Source organism: Narcine bancroftii, chromosome 2, assembly GCF_036971445.1.
Source record: "Narcine bancroftii isolate sNarBan1 chromosome 2, sNarBan1.hap1, whole genome shotgun sequence".
NCBI classification, from domain to species: domain Eukaryota; kingdom Metazoa; phylum Chordata; class Chondrichthyes; order Torpediniformes; family Narcinidae; genus Narcine; species Narcine bancroftii.
The window spans coordinates 254,880,304-254,900,757 of NC_091470.1; the positions used below are offsets into that span (position 1 = coordinate 254,880,304).

General features: G+C 38.4%; 1 protein-coding gene across 8 annotated transcripts in view; it reads left to right on the forward strand.

Moving 5' to 3' along the window:
* Positions 1-20,454, forward strand: part of LOC138755247 (cancer-associated gene 1 protein-like) — a 107,836-nt gene that overhangs the window by 55,143 nt on the left and 32,239 nt on the right. For all 8 annotated transcript variants that reach the window (XM_069920869.1, XM_069920874.1, XM_069920872.1 and 5 more), the window contains 2 exons: positions 3,701-3,823; positions 14,009-14,158. In XM_069920869.1, the coding sequence (XP_069776970.1) occupies positions 3,701-3,823; positions 14,009-14,158 (273 nt within the window). The remainder of the gene's footprint in view (positions 1-3,700; positions 3,824-14,008; positions 14,159-20,454) is intronic.

Genomic DNA, 20,454 nt, shown 5'->3' on the forward strand with positions numbered 1-20,454 from the left:
AGGCTTTTAACCGTAGAAGGTCTTGAGTACTTGGTAATGGCCTCAACTTTGTATGGCAGCCTTCCTGAGCAATCCTATGCCTCAAGAAATCAATAATTTCTTGTCCAAAAATGCATTTATCTGGATTGATAGTCAGTCCAAACTTTTGAAGATGAATAAAAAATGTAGGAGGATGTTCCAAATGTTCTTCCTTAGTCCCACTGGCCAATAAAATGTCATTGAGATAAATGAAGACATTGGTCCTAACCCATCCATCACCCGTTGAAATGATTGAGCAGCATTCTTTTGTGCGAATGGCATTCGTAAAAATTCAAGCAACCCAAATGGGGTAATTATTACTGTTTTTGGAATGTCTTCTGGCTCGACTGGTACTTGGTGATATCAATGCACCATGTCTATTTTGAATAAGATCTTTGCTCCATACAAATTATCTGAGAAATCATGAATATGAGGTATTGGATAACGATCCAGGATGGTTAAGCCACCTTTAATCTCCACAAGGTCGCCAACCTCCATAGTGTTTCGGGACCATATGTAATGGTGCCCAGGGACTGCCAGATCTGTGAATTATGCCTAGATCCTCCATCTTGGCAAACTCTTCCTTAGTTAAGCACAGTTCCTCTGGAGGCAAGCGACGCGCTTTAGCATGGATAGGAGGACCCTTAGTACAAATGCGATGAGCAACACCGTGCTTTGCAGCGGAGGCAGAAAATTGTAGGGTAATAATCTCAGAGAAATCTTCCAACAGCTTGGAGAATTCATCTACTGGTTTACTTAATGTTTGAAGGCGCAGAGCAGGGGTAGAGACGTCTGCCAGAGGAATAGTCTGAAAAGTAGTTCCATCTATTAACCATCACCCTTTTAAGTCGACAAGGAATGAATGAGCCCGAAGAAAATCTGTACCGAGTAAAGTGTAGAGATGTTTCTCGAACTTGATATTCTTGATTCTGGTGCTAAAGGTCAGAATATTGGAACTATTAACTGCTCATAATTGAAGGTCTGGGGTAGGATGACGTGTGTCAAAATTGATGGGTGGAAATACACCAACTTCTGAAACTGTGTCGACCAGAAATTTTCGCTTGGACAACTGGTCCCATACATACAGTCGGCTTGCAGGTTTCTCACCAACTGCCACAGCCTTTATTGGTGGTTGGCCTGGGCGTTTGTCACAAACGGGTTGGGTGGAAGGCACTTGTGGGCATTTACTTCCCAACGCCTGTGGTAATAACACCAAGACGAGGTGTCCACAGACTACTTTCTTGCCTTGGGGCTTTGCCTTCTGTGCTAAGAGCTCTAGAGCAGTGGTTCTCAACCTTTTTCTATCCACTCGCATACCACTTTAAGTATTCCCTATGCCATAGGTGCTCTGTTTTTAGTAAGGGATTGCTTAAGTTGATATGTGGGTGGAGAGAAAAAGTTTGAAAACCAATGTTTTTATCGTATCTAATTGACTTGTTATGAGCACAGTTTCGTAACTCCAAAGGAAATGGGCCAATGACAATTTTTCCAAGCGAAATATTTCAGTAACAATTAGGTCTAGAGCAGTGATTCTCAACCTTCCCTTCCCACTCACATACTACCTTAAGCAATCCCTTACTAATCGCAGAGCACCAATGGCATAGGGAAGTGGTATGTGAGTGGAAAGAAAAAGGTTGACAATCACTGCTCAATATCGAAGGGGTTGGTTGTACAGACTTGTCTTTCCTTGCTGTGCTTTTTAGCCAGCCATAAGATGTCTGCCTCTGCTGCTACAGCCCTTGGGCCTTCAAATGAACACTTGGATAATAAGAGCCTAATATCATCTGGCATTCACTCTAAAAAGAGCTGCTCGAATAACGTATTGGGCCTCTTGCCAGCTGCAGGAACCACATTTCATCGATTAGTTCTGAAATGTAGTAGTTTGGCTGCCCTTTCCCTATTAAAATTGCTTTTAAAGCGTCATACTTGCTGGTATGTGGTGGATCCCTAGGAGGTCACCAACTCTCTTAGCAACGGCCTGGTCCAGGGCACTGACAAGATGGTAATAATGAGTGGTGTCCATTTCGACTTTGTGAAGGTGAAATTGTGCTTCAGCCTGTTGGAACCACAGTTTAGGCTCCATGTTAGTCCAAAAATACATTTTTGGATATGACTGGGTCACCAATTGTGGCCTCTGGAATTGCAGTGGACACGACGAAATAACAAGAGATTTTTAGAGTGAATCAAATGGATTTACTCTTCATTACCCACGCAACCTTTTAAACAGCCAAAATCATGCGCTCAACACGCACTGATGTCATCATGCACTGATGTCACATGGCCAGTTTGATGCATCCTGGGAGTTGTTGTGCTGCCATAGCACTGCTACACATTTAAAATAGTCCCTCTATACCACCCTCCCCCTTCACTCTGGTCCAGCACAGGGTTGGGGGTGGAGGAAGCCTTACCTGCCATGAACCTTTGTGCACTGCAGTCACTTTTCCCCCTCATTGCCCATGCCAGCCAGAACTTCGAGCATCGCAGTCACATTTTCCCCTCATTGCACATGCGCCAGCCGGCCGTGCACAGCCTGTGGACTCCGGGATGCCACATTTTACAGGTAAGTTCTCTTTCTGCCCCTTAATTTGTCTTCCATTTGTGGTTGTAGGGCTTACACCCTCAAAGGAGAAGAAATTAATGTCCAGCTCAAGGTTGCGCCGGATGGAGGACGGAGGGTTCAAAAACTGGACTGTCTAGCCTAAAACTGAATGTCTGGCCACTCTACCCAGTGCATCCCCCCCCACCCATCAAACCTCTCAGCCCTCCTTCTTTCTCCCCTCACCCCACTCCCCCCACCAACCCCAGTCCAGTGCCGGGATTCCATGCCTGGTGTGATACACCATCAATTACTTAGGAGACTATTGTGGAGAAACCAATAGGCTTTAATTCACTTTAGAAAATAGCTTTCCTGACTGTTCGGCTGTCCTGCACTGAGTTGCAGGGGGCTGTGGTACAGCCACTTTTATACAGGTGCCCGTGGGGAGGGGCCACAGGTACAAACAACCAATAGACATGCTTGACCAGATAATTATACATTACATTGGTTTACCACATGGGGGTCGATGAGGGACCACATAGCCCCTGAAGGAGTCAACAGTCTAAAAAGTTTGGGGACCCCTGTGTTAACTGTTTCGCTAGCCATGCTGCCCTTGGTTGACCAGGTGTTAGTTGGAGAGGAACAGGAGCATTGGGGAGATGATGAATGGTAATGAAAGTGTGTTGGAGTGAAGATGGATGAATTCAACCTGAAAGACAATTTGCTTTCTTATAAGAAAGAGGTTCTTAGGACTTGGCAATGAGAATGTATAGGGTGGGACAGTCACTGGGCACTCACTTGAGGAAGAAGTTATCTGGAAGAAGTTGGAGGTGAAGTGTGAAGTAAAATATGGCTTCTTTGAATCCTCTAGTGGTCCCAGAACAAAATCCCCAGATAGGCACTAACTCCAAAGCAGGCTGATAAAATCCCATAAGTGGGGGAATTTCTGGACTGTTATTCTTTCAAGGCAGAATGTGTCAGTCTCACTCCAAATGGCTCACTGTAAACTCAACTATTTTGGCCGTTTTTAGGACTGAATATTAAATTCTTGTAGATTCAATGTTGTACAGTAAATATTAAAAGAATAATAAAGCTATACAATTAATATGAAGAACTTTCTTCTCTATAACCCCTTCCCCTCGTAAGGAAAATCAAACTAATATAGTGATCCAGACGTTAAAAACAGAAATGGATGCATTGAAAGACGCTTCCAAAAAGAGAGAAAAAGAAATCAAGCAGAACATGAAAATGCTGGCTAATGTTATCTTGGTGAGTTACCGATACCTTGTATACTTCAAAAAAAATCTAGTGTGGGTTTTGATGAAAGGGTGTTTCTTGTTAATCTGTTAAATATCTTGCATTCTATTCAAAAGGCTGTTTGTTTTTCTCCATTATAGGTGTTTATAAAACAATGAAGGGCACGAATAAGGTAAATAGTTGTTTTTTTTTCCACCCAAGGAACTGGAATCGAAAAGTGGGCATAGATTTTAACTTCTCTTAAAAATCTATGCCTACTTTTCGATTCCAGTTCCTTGACATAACATGAGGTGGATGGAACAAGCTGAAAGAGGAAATAGTAGAGGAGAGTACAATGTAACATTTAATTGACATTTAGGTTCATGGATAGGAAAGGTTTAGAGGGATATGGGTTGACAGAAACTATCTTGAATAGACATCTTGGTTGGCATGAAGAAGCTGGGCTGAAGGGCCTATTTTTATGTCCAACCTCCTTTGAAGAAGACTGCAGAGCTCACCTCACTGACAAAAGACAAAGGAGGAAAAACCCAACACCCAACCCCAACCAACCAATTTTCCCTTGCAACCGGTGCAACCGTGTCTGCCTGTCCCGCATCGGACTTGTCAGCCACAAACGAGCCTGCAGCTGACGTGGACATTACCCCTCCATAAATCTTCGTCCGCGAAGCCAAGCCAAAGAAAGAAGTCTATGACTGTAAATCAGCAACAAGTTGAATTGTATGATAACTGACTTGTCTGATAACTGAATTATATGATGCATGATAAAAGGTGCTTCACGAAGGCAAAATGCTTCAGAGGAGTCTGAACTGATGATGAACCTCGGCGATCAAAAGGTTAAAAGTGGGTTTAATGAGAAAGCTTCATGTAGCAGCATCAAGGTGAATAATGTTGAATAACCTGGGGGGTTGTGGGTGGAGAGTTATATAGGAGATGCACAGGAAAGATGTTAGAGTTGGAGGAGCAAAGGTTTTGGGAGGATGGCTGGATGATAAGCTGGCAGAGATTTCAATATCATTAACTTTTGGTGGAGCATGTTTGAAAAGAAGGAAGATAATTTTGTATTTGTCTAGGGTGGAGTACAGTCAGTTGATGGGGACTTAACATGGGACAGAAGGTAGGCCCTTGAAACTTGAATGCTCATTATTAATGGAGAGTGATGCGGCCAGTAAATGATTAAAAAAAAAGTGGATTAGAATCTGGTTAACAGTAGTTATGAGATATCAAGATTGAAATTTAGGGAGGAGTCACATGATGGAGTAGTGGCTGGTCGGGAAAACCAGCCTTCTCCAGGAAAACAGGAAAAAAGTTAGAAAAAGACAAAGCACAACAAAAATAAAATATAAGAAATAGAAGATAAAGTTACAGAGAAGAGAAGGAGGATTGCATCCAAGAAGGAGAAAATAAAAACAACTTCAATAAAAGAAGTAGAAAAGTCACCGAAGAAGAAAGAAGAAGGCCTTACCTGCATGAAGGAACAGGACGATGTGGTGGCGAGGAGCGCCCGACCCCAGAGGTCGTGACTCACCTGCCAGTGGACTTCAAAAATGGCTCTTGGAGCCAAACAAAAGTGCACGAGGAGTCGCGCACGCGCAGTGCGCAACCAACGGAAACAAGGGAAAAAGAGGACACCGATGGGAGGGGGGCCAAGCAGAGGAGTGGGCAGCCGCAGTGCGAACAGCTGAGGGATGCCCGATACCAGGGCGCTCAGCTGGAAGACGAGAAAGGCAGCAGAGAAGGGAGCCACGTGGGGGGGAAATGGAGAGACGACCGGCAAGAAGATCAACGGCAGGAGGCACAACAGAGGAGTAGCCCAAGAGGGGAAGCCCAAGAGGGGAGGACCAGCAACAAGAGGCCCAGCAAGAAGAGGCCTGACAAAGAGATGCAGGCAGATCCACAGGAAAAACAGAAGAGACGCAGACACAAGGAAGAGAAGTAGAAGACACAAACACAGGTACAGACACAGAAGAAGAGGAAGAAGAAGACCAAGATCTTCACAGAGAAATAGAATGTAAAACTGATGGACAAAGAGAAATAGAATGTAAAACTGATGGACAAAGAGAAATAGAATGTAAAACTGATGGACAAAGAGAAATAGAATGTAAAACTGATGGACAAAGAGAAATAGAATGTAAAACTGATGGACAAAGAGAAATAGAATGTAAAACTGATGGACAAAGAGAAATAGAATGTAAAACTGATGGACAAAGAGAAATAGAATGTAAAACTGATGGACAAAGAAAAATAGAATGTAAAACTGATGGACAAAGAGAAATAGAATGTAAAACTGATGGACAAAGAAAAATAGAATGTAAAACTGATGGACAAAGAGAAATAGAATGTAAAACTGATGGACAAAGAGAAATAGAATGTAAAACTGATGGACAAAGAGAAATAGAATGTAAAACTGATGGACAAAGAGAAATAGAATGTAAAACTGATGGACAAAGAGAAATAGAATGTAAAACTGATGGACAAAGAGAAATAGAAGGAAAAACTGATGGACAGAATATAGATAGTTTTGTTTGAAGAACAAATGAGGTAATTAAAAGAATGGTTAGAATTTAATGCAATTAAAAGGAAAATGAAAAGAACAGAGGATAAAATGCAAAAGTTAGAACTGATAAAGACAGAAATAGGGAAAAGAGTAGAGCATGTGGAAGAGCGGGAAACAGCTGTAGAAATGGAAGTAAATGACAAGAGAAAAATTGGAAGAAAGTGACAAAAAAATTAAAGAGACACAAGAGTTGTTATCTCAGAAAATTGGTATGTTGGAAAATTATAGTAGACGAAACAACATAAAAATAGTGGACCTGAAGGAGGGTGAAGAAAGCACAGACATGAAGGAATTTATAAAAGGATGGATCCCAAAGGTCCTAGGAATGACAGAAATACAGGAAGAAATGGAAATAGAAAGGGCTCACAGAGCACTCGCTCCAAAACCAAGGCACATCAAAAACCAAGATCCATCTTAGTAAAATTTTTGAGATATACGACAAGAGAAAACATATTGGAACAGGCAAGGAATAAAGTTAGAGAAGGCAATAAACCATTGGAATACAAGGGTCAAAAAATATTTCTTTATCCAGACATAAGTTTTGAACTCTTAAAGAGGAGGAAGGAGTTTAATACAGCAAAAACGATTTTATGGAAAAAAGGTTACAAATTCATGTTAAGACATCCAGCTGTGCTTAAACTATTTATACCTGGGCAGCAAAACAGACTATTCTTCGATCCAGATGAAGCGCTAGAATTCACAGAACGTTTGCAGGACAGAAGAAGAGATGAAGAGGTGTAATAAGAATGAAGAACAGTGATAAAGTATATATAAAGATGTAAAAACAATGTATATGTAAAAAACTAAAGAGGGAAAACAGAAAGGAAGGAAGGAAGGGTGGGGAAAAAAGAGAGAGAGCTTTGTTATATGTGTTTTTTTTTTAAAAAGTGTTTTCTGGGGAGGGCTGTGGGGGAAAGAGAAGAACCGTCACTGCAAAATCAGTTGATGCTGTGAGCAAGATCACAATACAAATGAAAAGAGGAGTTGTGGTTGCTCGGCAAGGGATAAGGGACAACTCAGAGATGGAGGGAACTTTTGGGGTTAAGGTATTAGTGGGAGTGGGAACCGCGGGGGTACTTTATGTTTTAAATGTGTTGTCGTACATTAATTTTAATAAGAGAAAACTAAGATTAAAATGGTGAAAAGGGGGATGGAGGTGGCGAAGAGGTGGAAAAGAAATATAAGCAAGATATAAGATGGCCATGTTGAACTATATGACTATAAACATTAATGGAATACATAACCAAATTAAAAGGAAGAGGCTACTAAATTTATTGAAAAAGGAAAAAATAGATATAGCATTCATGCAGGAAACACATCTAACTGAAGTGGAACATAACAAATTAATGAGAGACTGGTAGGACATGTATGCAGCCTCTTATAATTCAAAAGCTAGAGATGTAGCCATGCTATTTAACAAAAATGTAGCAATTAAATTAGAGGAGGAAATATTAGATCCGGCAGGTATGTAATGATAAAATGTCAGATATACTCAGAATTTTGGAATTTGCTCAATATATATGCGCCTAACAAGGAGGATCAAAAGTTTATGCAGGATATTTTTTTGAAGATTGCAGACACACGAAATATATTGATAGGAGGAGATTTTAGCATTAATTTGGACCCATTGTTGGATAAAACTGGATAAAAGACAAGTAATAAGAATAAAGTAGCCAAATTAATGGTTAAATCAATGCAGGAAATGAAACTTATGGATATATGGAGGAAGCAGCACCCAAGAGAGAAGGAATATTCATATTATTCGAGTAGGCACAAAACTTACTCAAGGATTGATATGTTTTTGTTGTTAACCCATATTCAAAGGAGAGTTATGAAAACTGAGTATAAAGCTAGACTACTTTCAGATCATTCACCCCTATTATTAGCAATAGAACTGGAGGACATCCCACCAAGAACATATAGATAGAGGTTAAACTCCATGCTACTTAAAAGGCAGGAATTTAGGGAGTTTATTGAATGCCAAATTAAAACATATTTTGAAATAAACACAGGATCAGTGAAAGATAAATTTATATTATGGGACGCAATGAAAGCCTTCATCAGGGGGCAGATAATAAGTTATGTGACTAAGATGTAAAAGGATTACAATCTGGAAACAGAGCAGTTGGAAAGGGAGATAGTAAGTACAGAAAAGGAATTAGTAAAAATGGATGATATAACGAAAAGGAGAGAATTGTCAGACAAAAAAAATAAAAAAATGAAACCTTATAAACGTATAAGGTGGAGAAGAACATAATGAAAACAAAGCAAAAGTATTACAAACTGGGAGAAAAAAAACACAAAATATTAGTATGGCAACTTGAAACAGAACAAGCTAAAAGAATGGTATTGGCATCAAGTAAAAAGTACAAACAAATTACATTTAACCCAACAGAGATTAATGAAAATTGTAAGGAATTTTATTAACAATTATATCAAACTGAGAACGAGGGAACAATTACAAAATAGAGGAATTTTTAGCTAAAATTGAACTGCCGAAATTGCAAGAAGAGGAACAAAACAAACTAATAAAACCATTTGAAATAGAGGAAGTACAGGATATATTAAAAAAACTGCCAAACAATAAAATACCAGGAGAGGATGGATTTCCAGTAGAATTTTATAAAACATTTAAAGAGTTATTAATTCCTCCACTCCTGGAAGTAATGAACCAAGTAGAAGAAACACTAAACTTGCCAGATTCATGAAAGACAGCAATAATTACAGTAATACCAAAGACGGGGAAGGATCCATTAACACCAGCATCATAGAGACCAATATCTCTACTTAACTCAGATTATAAGATAATAGTGAAATTATTAGCAAACAGTTTGGCCGATTGTGTACCAAAAATAGTAAAGCAAGATCAAACTGGATTTATTCAGAAAAGACGAACAGTGGACAATGTCTGTAAATTTATTAATCTAATTCATGCAGTTCAAGGAAATAAGAAACCAACAGTGGCTGTTACTTTAGACGCAGAAAAAGCTTTTGACAGAGTAGAGAAGAACTACTTATTTAAAGTATTACAGAAGTTCAGTCTACCAGAAAAATATATAAATTGGATTAAAGCATTGTATAATGGACCATTGACGAAGGTAGCAGTAAATGGATGTGTATCAACTCAATTTAAATTAAGTAGGTCAACTAGACAGGGATGTCCACTATCCCCCTCATTGTTTGCCTTAGAAATAGAAATTTTGGCAGAACTGATAAGAATAGAAAATAAAATAAAAGGGATAAAAATAAAGGAGGAGTATAAAATTAGCTTATTTGCAGATGACATTATAGTATACTTAACAGAACCAGAGATACCAATAAAAGAATTTCATAAGAAATGGAAGGAATATGGAGAAATATCAGGCTACAAGATCAACGCAAATAAAAGTGAAGTGATGCCAATGAGTTATGCAGATTATACAGAATTTAAAAGAGAATCACCATTTAAATGGCAAGCACAAGCAATCTGATACCTAGGGATCAGGTTAGATAATAACAAGCCACTTGTACAAACTAAATTATCAGCCACTAATAAAGAAATTGCAGGAAGACTTAGAACATTGGAAAGAACCGCCGTTAATGTTGATAGGGAGGGTGAGCTGCATTAAAATGAATGTGTTCCCAAGGATACAATACTTATTTCAAACGTTACCAATTCCCTTAACAAAAATTTTTTTCAATGAACTAAAGAGAACAATAAGGAAATTTCTTGTGGAAAGGGAAGAAACCAAGGGTAGTGTTAGATAAATTAACAGAGAGGTACAATCAAGGTGGTTTGCAGTTACCAAATTTTAGAAATTATTATAGAGCCGCCCAATTAAGGTTTTTACCAGACAAGGGAAAAACTAGACTGGACTAAGATAGAACTAGATAAAATAGGCGAGAAGGTACCAGAACGTATACTTTATAAGTGGGATGAAAAACTGGTGCAATATAAAAACTCACCAATATTGGATTATTTACTTAATACATGGAAGAAGATTCACTTAGAAATAAAAAAAGAATTACCAAAAACCAAAATTATTATTGACACAAAATCCGTTAATTCCTTTAACAACAGATAACCTTTCCTTTAGAGAATGGAAGAGAAAAGGAATCAAAAGAATAGAAAATTGTTTTTTGGGAAATAATTTATTAACATTTAAACAATTGAAGTACAAATGTGGAATAACTCATGGTACAATGTTTGCATATCATCAGTTGAAAGCTTATTTAAAGGATAAATTGGGAAACAGCTTGAGATTACCTGAAGGAAGCAGCTTTGAATATGTGATTACAGACACAATGATAATTAAAAGATTTATAACGAACATGTACATTAAGCTGCAAGATAAGGAGAAACTATAAACCTAAGCTGAAGTGGGAAAAGGATTTAAACTCTAATCCAAAAGAGTTCTACAAATATGTTAATGGTAAGAGGAAAGCTAGAGACAAAATTGGTCCCTTAGAAAATCAGAGCGGGAAAACTGTGTGTGGAGCCTAGAGAAATGGGGGAGATATTGAACAGTTTCTTTTCTTCGGTATTCACTAAGGAGAAGGATATTGGGAGATGTGAGATAAAAAAAGCAAATTGGGTAAATATGGGGAATATAGAGATTACAAAAGGTGTAGTTTTAAGGCTTTTGAAGAATATAAAGGTGGATAAGTCTCCGGGACCAGACGGGATCTTCCCCAGGACATTGAGAGAAGGAGGAAATAGCAGAGGCTCTGGCGGTAATTTTCCAAATGTCATTAGATATGGGGATAGTGCCGGAGGATTGGCGCATTGCGCATGTGGTTCCGTTATTTAAAAAGGGTTCAAGGAGGAAGCCTCGCAACTATCGGCCTGTAAGTTTGACGTCTGTGGTAGGTAAATTAATGGAGAAAATTCTTAGAGATATTACTTATAAACATCTGGATAGACAGGGTCTGATCAGGAACACTCAACATGGATTTGTGGGAGGAAGGTCATGTTTGACCAATCTGATTGAATTTTTTGAAGAGGTGACTAGGAATGTGGATGAGGGTAGCGCAGTGGATGTTGTCTATATGGACTTCAGTAAGGCCTTCGATAAGGTACCACATGGAAGGTTAGTTAGGAAGGTGCAGTCTTTAGGTATAAATTTTGAGATAGTCAAATGGATTGAACATTGGCTGAAAGGGAGAGGCCAGAGAGTGGTTGTGGATAATTGTCTGTCAGGTTGGAGGCCGGTGACCAGTGGTGTGCCTCAAGGATCTGTATTGGGCCCATTGTTGTTCGTTATATACATTAATGATCTAGATGATGGGGTGGATTAGTAAATATGCAGACGATACTAAGATAGATGGAATAGTGGATAATGAAGAAGGTTTTCAAGGATTGCAGAGGGATTTGGGCTGCTTAGAAAAGTGGGCTGAAAAATGGCAGATGGAATTTAATGCTGATAAGTGTGAGCTTCATTTTGGTAAGAAGAATCAGAATAGGACATACGTGGTAAATGGGAGAGCATTGATGAATACAGAAGAGCAGAAAGATTTAGGAGTGACGTTACATCGTTCCCTGAAGGTAGAAACTCACGTGAATAGGGTGGTGAAGAAGGCTTTTAGTATGCTGGCCTTTATCAATCATTGCATGGAATATAGGAGTTGGGAGGTGATGTTGAGATTGTACAAGACATTGGTGCGGCCTAATTTGGAGTTCTGTGTGCAGTTCTGGTCGCCTAATTATAGGAAGGATATAAACAGAGTGGAGAGAGTGCAGAGAAGGTTTACCAGAATGTTACCTGGGTTTAAGCATCTAGAGTACAGGGAGAGATTGGACAGATTAGGTCTTTATTCTTTGGAGCGTAGAGATTGAGAGGGGATTTGATAGAAGTATTTAAGATTATGAAAGGGATAGACAGAGTGGATGTGGATAGACTATTTCCGTTAAGAGGAGGAAAGATTAAAACAAGAGGACATGAGTTAAGAATTAAGGGGCAGAGGTTTAGAGGTAACATGAGGGGGAACTTCTTTACTCAGAGAGTGGTAGCCGTGTGGAATGAGCTTCCGGGAGAAATAGTGGCGGCGGAGTCAATTGTATTATTTAAGAAAAGGTTGGACAGGTATATGGATGAGAAGAAGATGGTGGGTCATGGGCATTGTGCAGGGAGGTGGGACTAGAAAGGGTTGTTTGGTTCGGTGCGGACTAGAAGGGCCTAATGGCCTGTTTTCGTGCTGTAATTGTTATGTTATGTTATGTTATTAAAAATGAAGTATGGGAAAAGTTAAGTTCTGGAACTATGAAGAATACAATAAACACAAAGTTAAATATGATACAGTATAATTGGTTACACAGGGTATATATTACTCCTCAAAAATTAAAAAAATGGGACTCAACATTATCAGATAGATGTTTTCGCTGTGGGAAGGAAATGGGAATAACATTACATGCAACTTGGGCATGTGCGACGGTGAATACATTTTGGGAAGAACTAAATCAGATACTAAATAAAATTATAAAAAATAGCATACCAAAAGAACCAGAGATATTTCTTTTAAATAACATAAGAAGTAAAGAATTAGGCCTCAAATTGGATAAAGCACAAAAAAAATTCATTCTGATAGCCTTAGCAGTAGCAAAAAAATGTATAATGTCAACTTGGAAAATGGAAGAGAGCCTGAGTAATGGTACATGGAAATGAATAAATGTATTCAATTGGAAAAAATATCATATAATTTAAAAAATAAAGTCATAATGTTTGAACAAATTTGGGAACCATACATGGAACATATCAGAGAGAGCATGCCTAGGACCTCCATCCCCTAAAATCGAAATGATAAGAAGACAAAATGATTAGATTCAGTGTGTAATAAATAGATGACGCATTTTTCTTGTTTATTTTCCTTTGTGTGAAGATATTGTTTTATGGTTTTATTGTATTGTATATGTTGAATACCAATGGGTTTTGGGGGGTTGGTGAGTGGAGGGGAGGGAGGGAAAGGGGGGAAAAAAGGAAGAAAAGGTCACTGTATAAATTTAATGAGAAACGTTTGTACATATTTTGGTTGACATGATTCACAGTGAAAAATAAAAAATTAAAAATTGAAATTTAGGATCAGACATGCTATTCCTTGCGCAATGAGCCACTTCATCGATTAATTTTTTCTTCTGCCAGCATTTTTTTTTGAAACTGTCTTATTTCATGTCGATAGAGACCTTAAGACTCATGAGTGGATCGCCAAACAACCTTTTCATTTGATGCTTTAATATCAGGATGGGAGTAGATTACAATGGCATTCTCATAACTGGATTATTGCCTTGTTGAATGCTTTGTCCTTCAGGTGCAGAGAAAATAATTATGGGTTGGTTTTTAAATTACACCTCAGCAGTTTAATGGTTCTTGTACCAGACAAGTGACTTGTGCAGGTCATGAAATTAGCTCCCACCCCAGGGTAGGCTGTGAAATTGAATTCCTGGGAATTGGCCAAAATCAGAAAATGAAATGATTGCATGATTAAAAAAATTCAACAAGGGTTCTACAACCTTTCCCAAAGCAGTTTGCATGCTGGTTTCCCAACATCATGAGAATGAGGTGAATGTAAGCTGTCTTTCTTCCTGCCTCTGTCTGCATTTCTTCAGAATTAATTTGCTTTAAAGTACAGTATAAGCTGTATTTTTTTTAACTTGCTTATTATTCATGTAGGATATGAAACTGATGCACTCAGATTTGTCTGCTAAAGGACCATCTGACCAAGGGGATTGTGTAAACTCCATGTGTGTGAAGAAAACCAGCCAAATATTGTCTAAAATAGATGGGATTCTCTTTTCCATGGAAGGAATATTTGTTTGTCAGGTAGGTAAAATAAGATTTTAAATTCTAAATTTTACTCAGAAAACACTTAGTCAAGGAAAAGATGATAAGTGCCTCAGTCAATCAGCAAAAAGGATCAATGACAGTAATGAGGAAGACAGTGTTTGAATCTGCGCTAACCCTTTCTAATTTATGATGGTTGATTTATGGTCCTATTATATGGATATTTGTTGGAAAAATAGAAGGGTGACACAGAGGCAGAACGAGTAGACCCTCTGCCTTAAATCCACAGTTCAATCCTGATCTCTGCTGCTGTCAGCATGGAGTTTGCACGTTCTCCCGGTGACGGTGTGGATTTCCTCTCGGTGCTCTGGTTTCATCTCATATTCCAAAGGTCTATAGGTTAGCAGGTTAATTGGGCACTGTAAATTGTCCCTAGTGTGTAGTTGAGCAGTGAAAACATGCTGCAGGAGGAGGGGGAAGTTTGCACTCAATGGGCTGAAGAGTCTACTTGAATATTGTATAATTCCAATATTTTCTCATTAAGATCACTTGAAACTTTTCTGGAAATAATCAATTTTCAAATGTTTTTGCAGCATGAGACAAAACCAAAAATTAAGTTAAATCTCATCGACTCTATAAGCTATAAATTCATCAGGTCATCAATGAAAGAGTCACAACCTATTATCCCTGAGGCCGTTTAGGGTGCAGTCACACAGGGTTTAGGATGTGCACCACATTTAGAATAACAATTTTGTAGCAACTGTGTTGCAGTGCAAAACGAAGAATGAGAAAATGATCAGACATAGTCGAGTCAAAGTTCAGTAAAAGTTGTTTACTCAGTCACACGCAGATTTTTAAAACCCACGCGTTCCAAATGACCTTATGGTATGTAACGTCATGATATCACTTGGAACCTCCCGAGCTGGTTTGATTAAGCCTCCAGTGAGCCTCTACAAGTTCACAAAATGGTCGTCCACCTTAACAGAGTCAGTTTTCCACACAGCATACAAGGGAATGGGTATCTATAGTCGCTTGATCAGCCAGGGAGAGTGGAATGGAACTTGCTACTTTAATCAATCTTAGGAAGTAAAAAGCAGTCGATATTTCGGGCCTGAGCCCTTCATCAGCAATGTTGAAAATCAGGCAGACAGCTAGATATAAAGGAGAGGAGGAAGGAAGGGGGATTTTTTTTTTGTTCCTGTGAAGAAGGTTGTGGCCTTCTCTATGTTGTTGTCTAGAAGAGCTATCTTATTGAAATGAAACGACTCTAGATCTCCAACAGTGTTTCATTGGTTCTCTCATAAGAAGTTTAAGTTCTGAAAAAGTAGTTATCATGTATTTGATTCATTGGTGAAATTTGATGTAAATGTATTTTTTTAATGTGATTAGATGTACTCACTCTTCCAGATGAAATATAGACTTACCTTTTCTGTCTTCACCCAGTGCAGTGGAGGGGGACCGAGTTTATACTGTTTGAAGTTTTATCTTAATATATGTACATATGTGATATTGTATTTTCAGTTTAGTTCCTTTTTCTTCATTGTACTGTATTTATTACAAAAACTAATAAAAAAGATTGAAAAAGGAAGGAAGGGGGAGGAGTACAGGTTAACAAATAAGAGGTAATAGATGATACAGGTGGAAGGGTAGAAAAGAGAAGTCCAGAAGTGATAGGGGGAGAGGGCAGAAGACTGAGAAAGATAGCTGTGTAATCAGCATTTTACCTTTACTGATGAAACGACTCATGGTTAGCTGATGTGGGATGATGCTGTTGGGGTGTAATCACTGATGTCAGGGAAATGTTTATACCCCTCTTCAGCACCAAGGGAGTCATTGATTGAAAGTCGATGAAAATCAATCAAACTGCAGTGTCAAATAGCTTTAAAAAAAATCAGAAATTGTTGGAAAAACCTTTAAGGTCAGTTTTGTGAATAGGCTCACAACCTGAAATATTACCTTTGCTTTTTTTTCTCTCTCTCCACAGATGCTGTCTGACCTGCTGAGTGATTCTAACATTTTTTCTTTAAAAGTTATTGAGGCCAAATTCCCCCCCCCCCCCCCCCCCCACAAAATTGGAGTAGATGAGTACAGTGTCCTTCCAGCTTTTCTTAACAGTAGCTGAGGACCTCATCTAAATTACACTCAGGACAGCTGCTCTAGAAAATGTACTGCTCTGGTCAGTGGGCTGTAGCAGGAACCTGTTCTGTCAGCAGACCTTGCCATCCACTAATTCATGATTCTTCTGCCTGCCTTTTGTTGAAGTTTCAGTTGTCAAGGATCAAAATCTACCTGAAAATCAGAATGGGTGGACAAGAGCACTAAATGTTTGACTCTACTCCTTACTCAGTTTGGTTTGTTTGTCAACCTGGTTCTGGGGTACAGTGAGAGGAAATCTCAATAGAATTCAAAGAAAGGGGGGGCGTGGCAAGATGGCATAGAGGACAGACGTGTGATCCCACCCTTCCTCAGCTAGTTTTTAAAGTTTATAAAAGTGATTAAAAATTGTATTTTTATTTTTTTGGAACATTAGTGGGTTATAATAGCTACTAATGTTAAAAAAAGAAAACTCAATTGCAGAAGAAACTACCTTTTAAGAGTGCTGAAGAATTGAGGCTTACCTGCTTAATTGTAGAGTGCGTCGAAAGAACCAAAGACTTGTTGATCCAAGCCAAGGCTTTTATTAACTAAAAGACTGGAGCATATCGCAAGTAGGTCGACCAGTCCATAATGACCTGGTCTGGCTAGGAGCAATCCTTTAAGACCTGCCAGTAAGTGTGGCTATGCTGTCCAGCCACTCACAGTCATCCTACACTATAATCTGTACATATACCCATTGGTGATAGAATCTGTACTATCACAACTCAATTGCAGAAGAAACTACCTTTTAAGAGTGCTGAAGAATTGAGGCCTACCTGCTTAACTGAAGCCATGGATTTCGGGAATTCCTAAGGCACAGAGGACCCCTGCCCAACTGAGTATGACAATCCTGCCTTCGCAGTATGACGCCGGCTCTGATCCTGCCTTTGCAAGATGTCGACGACGAGCTCGGTTGGTGCTGAACCGCGCGGCCGTGATGCCGGGCACGCTGGCGACTTGGCCGAGGGAGGAGCCCGTGATCCTGCGCTGCCATAGGGTGGGCCAGGGAAGCACAGAGTGGTGTTGGAAGCCACACCTGCGCAGTCCCTGGCCTTACTGGGCATGTGTGGTGCCTCTAGGGTTCGGGAGTTGTTGGATCGGGTGTGGGCTTTCCAACGTGGTTGGGGTCCTGTTGTCGGGTGTTCAGACCCGCAGCCGTAACGGAATAGGACATGACATTTGAAGAGGAAGAATACTTACCTTTACTGGGCAGCATGCAGGAGCAACTGGAAGTGGAAACTAGAGAAGGTAGGCCTCAAAAAGAAGCTTTGGAATCTGGAATGGAGTCTATGTGTGCTGTTTTGGAAGGGATTGCTTATCAAATGGATAATATGTTTAAACAAATGACTCAAAAGATTTTTGGAAGTGACAACTAAAATGATTACTATGTCTGAAGATATGACTGCAGTTAAGAGTGATGTTAATAAATGTATCAAATCAGTGGATATAGTGCAAGAAAATAAAAAAAATTGAAACAGCTTTTTTTGAATGTAAAAATCAGGTTGAACGTAATAAGGAAAAAATAGAGAAAGTGGAAGATTCTTTTGTGGATTGGGGAATTCAGAAGAAGGAATTATTAAAAAAAATTGATTCACTGGAAAATCAAAGTCGAAGAAATAATGTGAAGATTGTGGGTCTTCCAAAAGATATTGAAGGTTCCGATCCAAAAATTTTTTTTAAGAAATGGACTCCCGAGATGTTGGGCAAGGAGTTTTTTTCAGAAGGCCTAGAGTTGGACCGGGCACAGAGCGTTGTGGAGGAAACCGCTTTTGGGACAACCGTCAAGGGCGGTTTTAATCCATTGTCTGAAATATCAGGATAGAGAAATGATACTATGGTTGGCGATGCAGAAGGCATGACGAAGTTAAACTCCAAAGATGATTCAAAATAAGAGGTTTTTTTTATGCAGATCTGAGTCAGGAGATTATTAGGCGACGTTGGGAATTCAATTTGGCTAAGGAAGTGTTGTGGCGGAAGTGTTACAAATACCCTGCAGTGTTAAAAGCATTTTATGGTAATTTTCAATCTCAATTTTTTGAAAATGACCATGATGCATTAATCTTTGCTAATTCACTACCAGAATTGCAAGGAAATGGTCGATTTTCACCGCCGTTGCCTAAAAGGAAGGCAAATGGAAATGGGAATGGGAAAAATGGGAGAAATGGGAAGAATGGAAAGAAAGAAGTGTTAACTCAAAGTCTTATTAACATTGAAGACCCTGAACAATCATTGGGATTGGAGTCAATGGGTTGAAAATATTTAGTATATTTGATTATGTTGATGTGAATAATGTATTTCTGGCTGGGTGGGGGTGGATGGCACTGAAATTTTTGATAGTCATCTGCCACTAGTGGGGTTTACCACACCCAGTTTTTTTTTTAGGGCGTTACTACCTTTGGGTAGTTTTTTTTTGGTTAATAAAAAATTTTGTTTTGGAATTAAAAAAAAATTTTATAAAATATTTGGGGGGGGATAGTAATTTTAAGATATTAGGGGAACGATTTGTAGTGAGTAATTATATTGTTAATTTGTAGGGATGTCTAATCTGAAATTTGCAACTTTTAATGTTCAGGGGTTAAATAACACGATTAAGCGAAAATTAGTTTTGACTTATATTAAGAAAATGAAAATTTATATTGCTTTTTTGCAAGAAACACATTTGACTGAAAAAGAACATCTCAAATTGAAGAGAGATTGGGTTGGTCATTTGTTTTTTCTTCTTCATTTAATTCCAAGGCAAGAGGTGTAGCGATTTTAATTCATAAGAATTTGCCTTTTGAATTACAATCTATGGAAGGAAATGCTGGGAGAGTTTTAAGGGTGAATTGTAAAATTTTTGCTGAATCTTGGATTATGCACCTAACGTAGATGATGAGCGTTTTATTTCTGATGCTTTTTTGTTGTTAAATCAGGCTAATGAAAATATTTTAGTTGGGGGAGATATCAATTGTGTTCGGGATACTTTATTAGATAGATCTCCAAAAAGTATAAAGAAATCAAAGATGACGATACAAATTAGGGCCTTGATGAAAGACTTAAATCTGGTGGATATTTGGAGAAGGCTCAATCCTACAGAGAAGGATTTTTCCTTTTATTAGTTTTGACATGATTCATTTTCCAGAATAGATTTTGTTTTAGTATTGGCACATTTACAAGGAAGAGTATTACAGGCAGAATATAAAAGTAGGGTTATATTGGCCAATTCTTTATTATTTTTTTCTTGTGTAAGTTCAGAAGTCGTATGTTCATCTCATAGATGGCGATTTAACACATTGTCTTTCTTGCACTTCAATTTTTAATGAAGATTTATCCTCTGTGTTTGAGGATTACAACAAGTAACTGAAGAGCATGAGTTACCGGAATCTTGCTCCAGTGCTTTAATTACTGTAATTCCAAAAAAAGATTGAGATTCGTTGCAAGTGTCTTCATATAGACCTATTTCTCGACTGAATATAGACTATAAAATTATAGCAAAAGTGTTAGCAAATCGACTTGTTAAGTATTTACCTAAATTGATACATATTGACCAAACAGGTTTTATTAAGAATAGAAGCGCATCAGATAATATCTTTCGATTGATTACTTTGGTCAATGCATATTGACAGTACCCCAACCATCCAATGGTGGTTGCACTTGATGTGGAAAAAGCCTTTGACAGGGTTGAATGGGAATTTTTATTTAAGGTGTTGGAGAAGTTTAAATTTGGCCCTTTTTTTAATTGGTTGGGTTAAAGCTTTATATACAAACCCGACTGCCAGGGTGGTGACAAATGGTCAAGTTTCATTACTGTTCAAATTGACGCGTTCGACTCCAGCCTTGTTTGCATTGGCTATTGAACCGTTAGCTCAAACAATAAGACAAAATGAACAGATAAGAGGGATGAGAGTTATGGATGAAGAATATAAGATTAACTTATTTGCAGATGATGTTTTGATATATTTGACAGACCCAGAATGATCATTGCCGCATCTGCAGGAATGTTTATTGCAATATGGAACATTATCTGGATATAAGGTTGATTGGGATAAGAGTGAAATTTTGCCAGTTGGAGAAGGAGATTATTCAGAATATAAAGATATAAAATTGAAATGGTCTGATAAAATTAAATATTTAGGAATAATTGTAAACACTAATCATCAATCTTTATATAAGTTAAATTATGTTCCTTTACTAAAAAAGATTAAAGCAGATTTAATTAA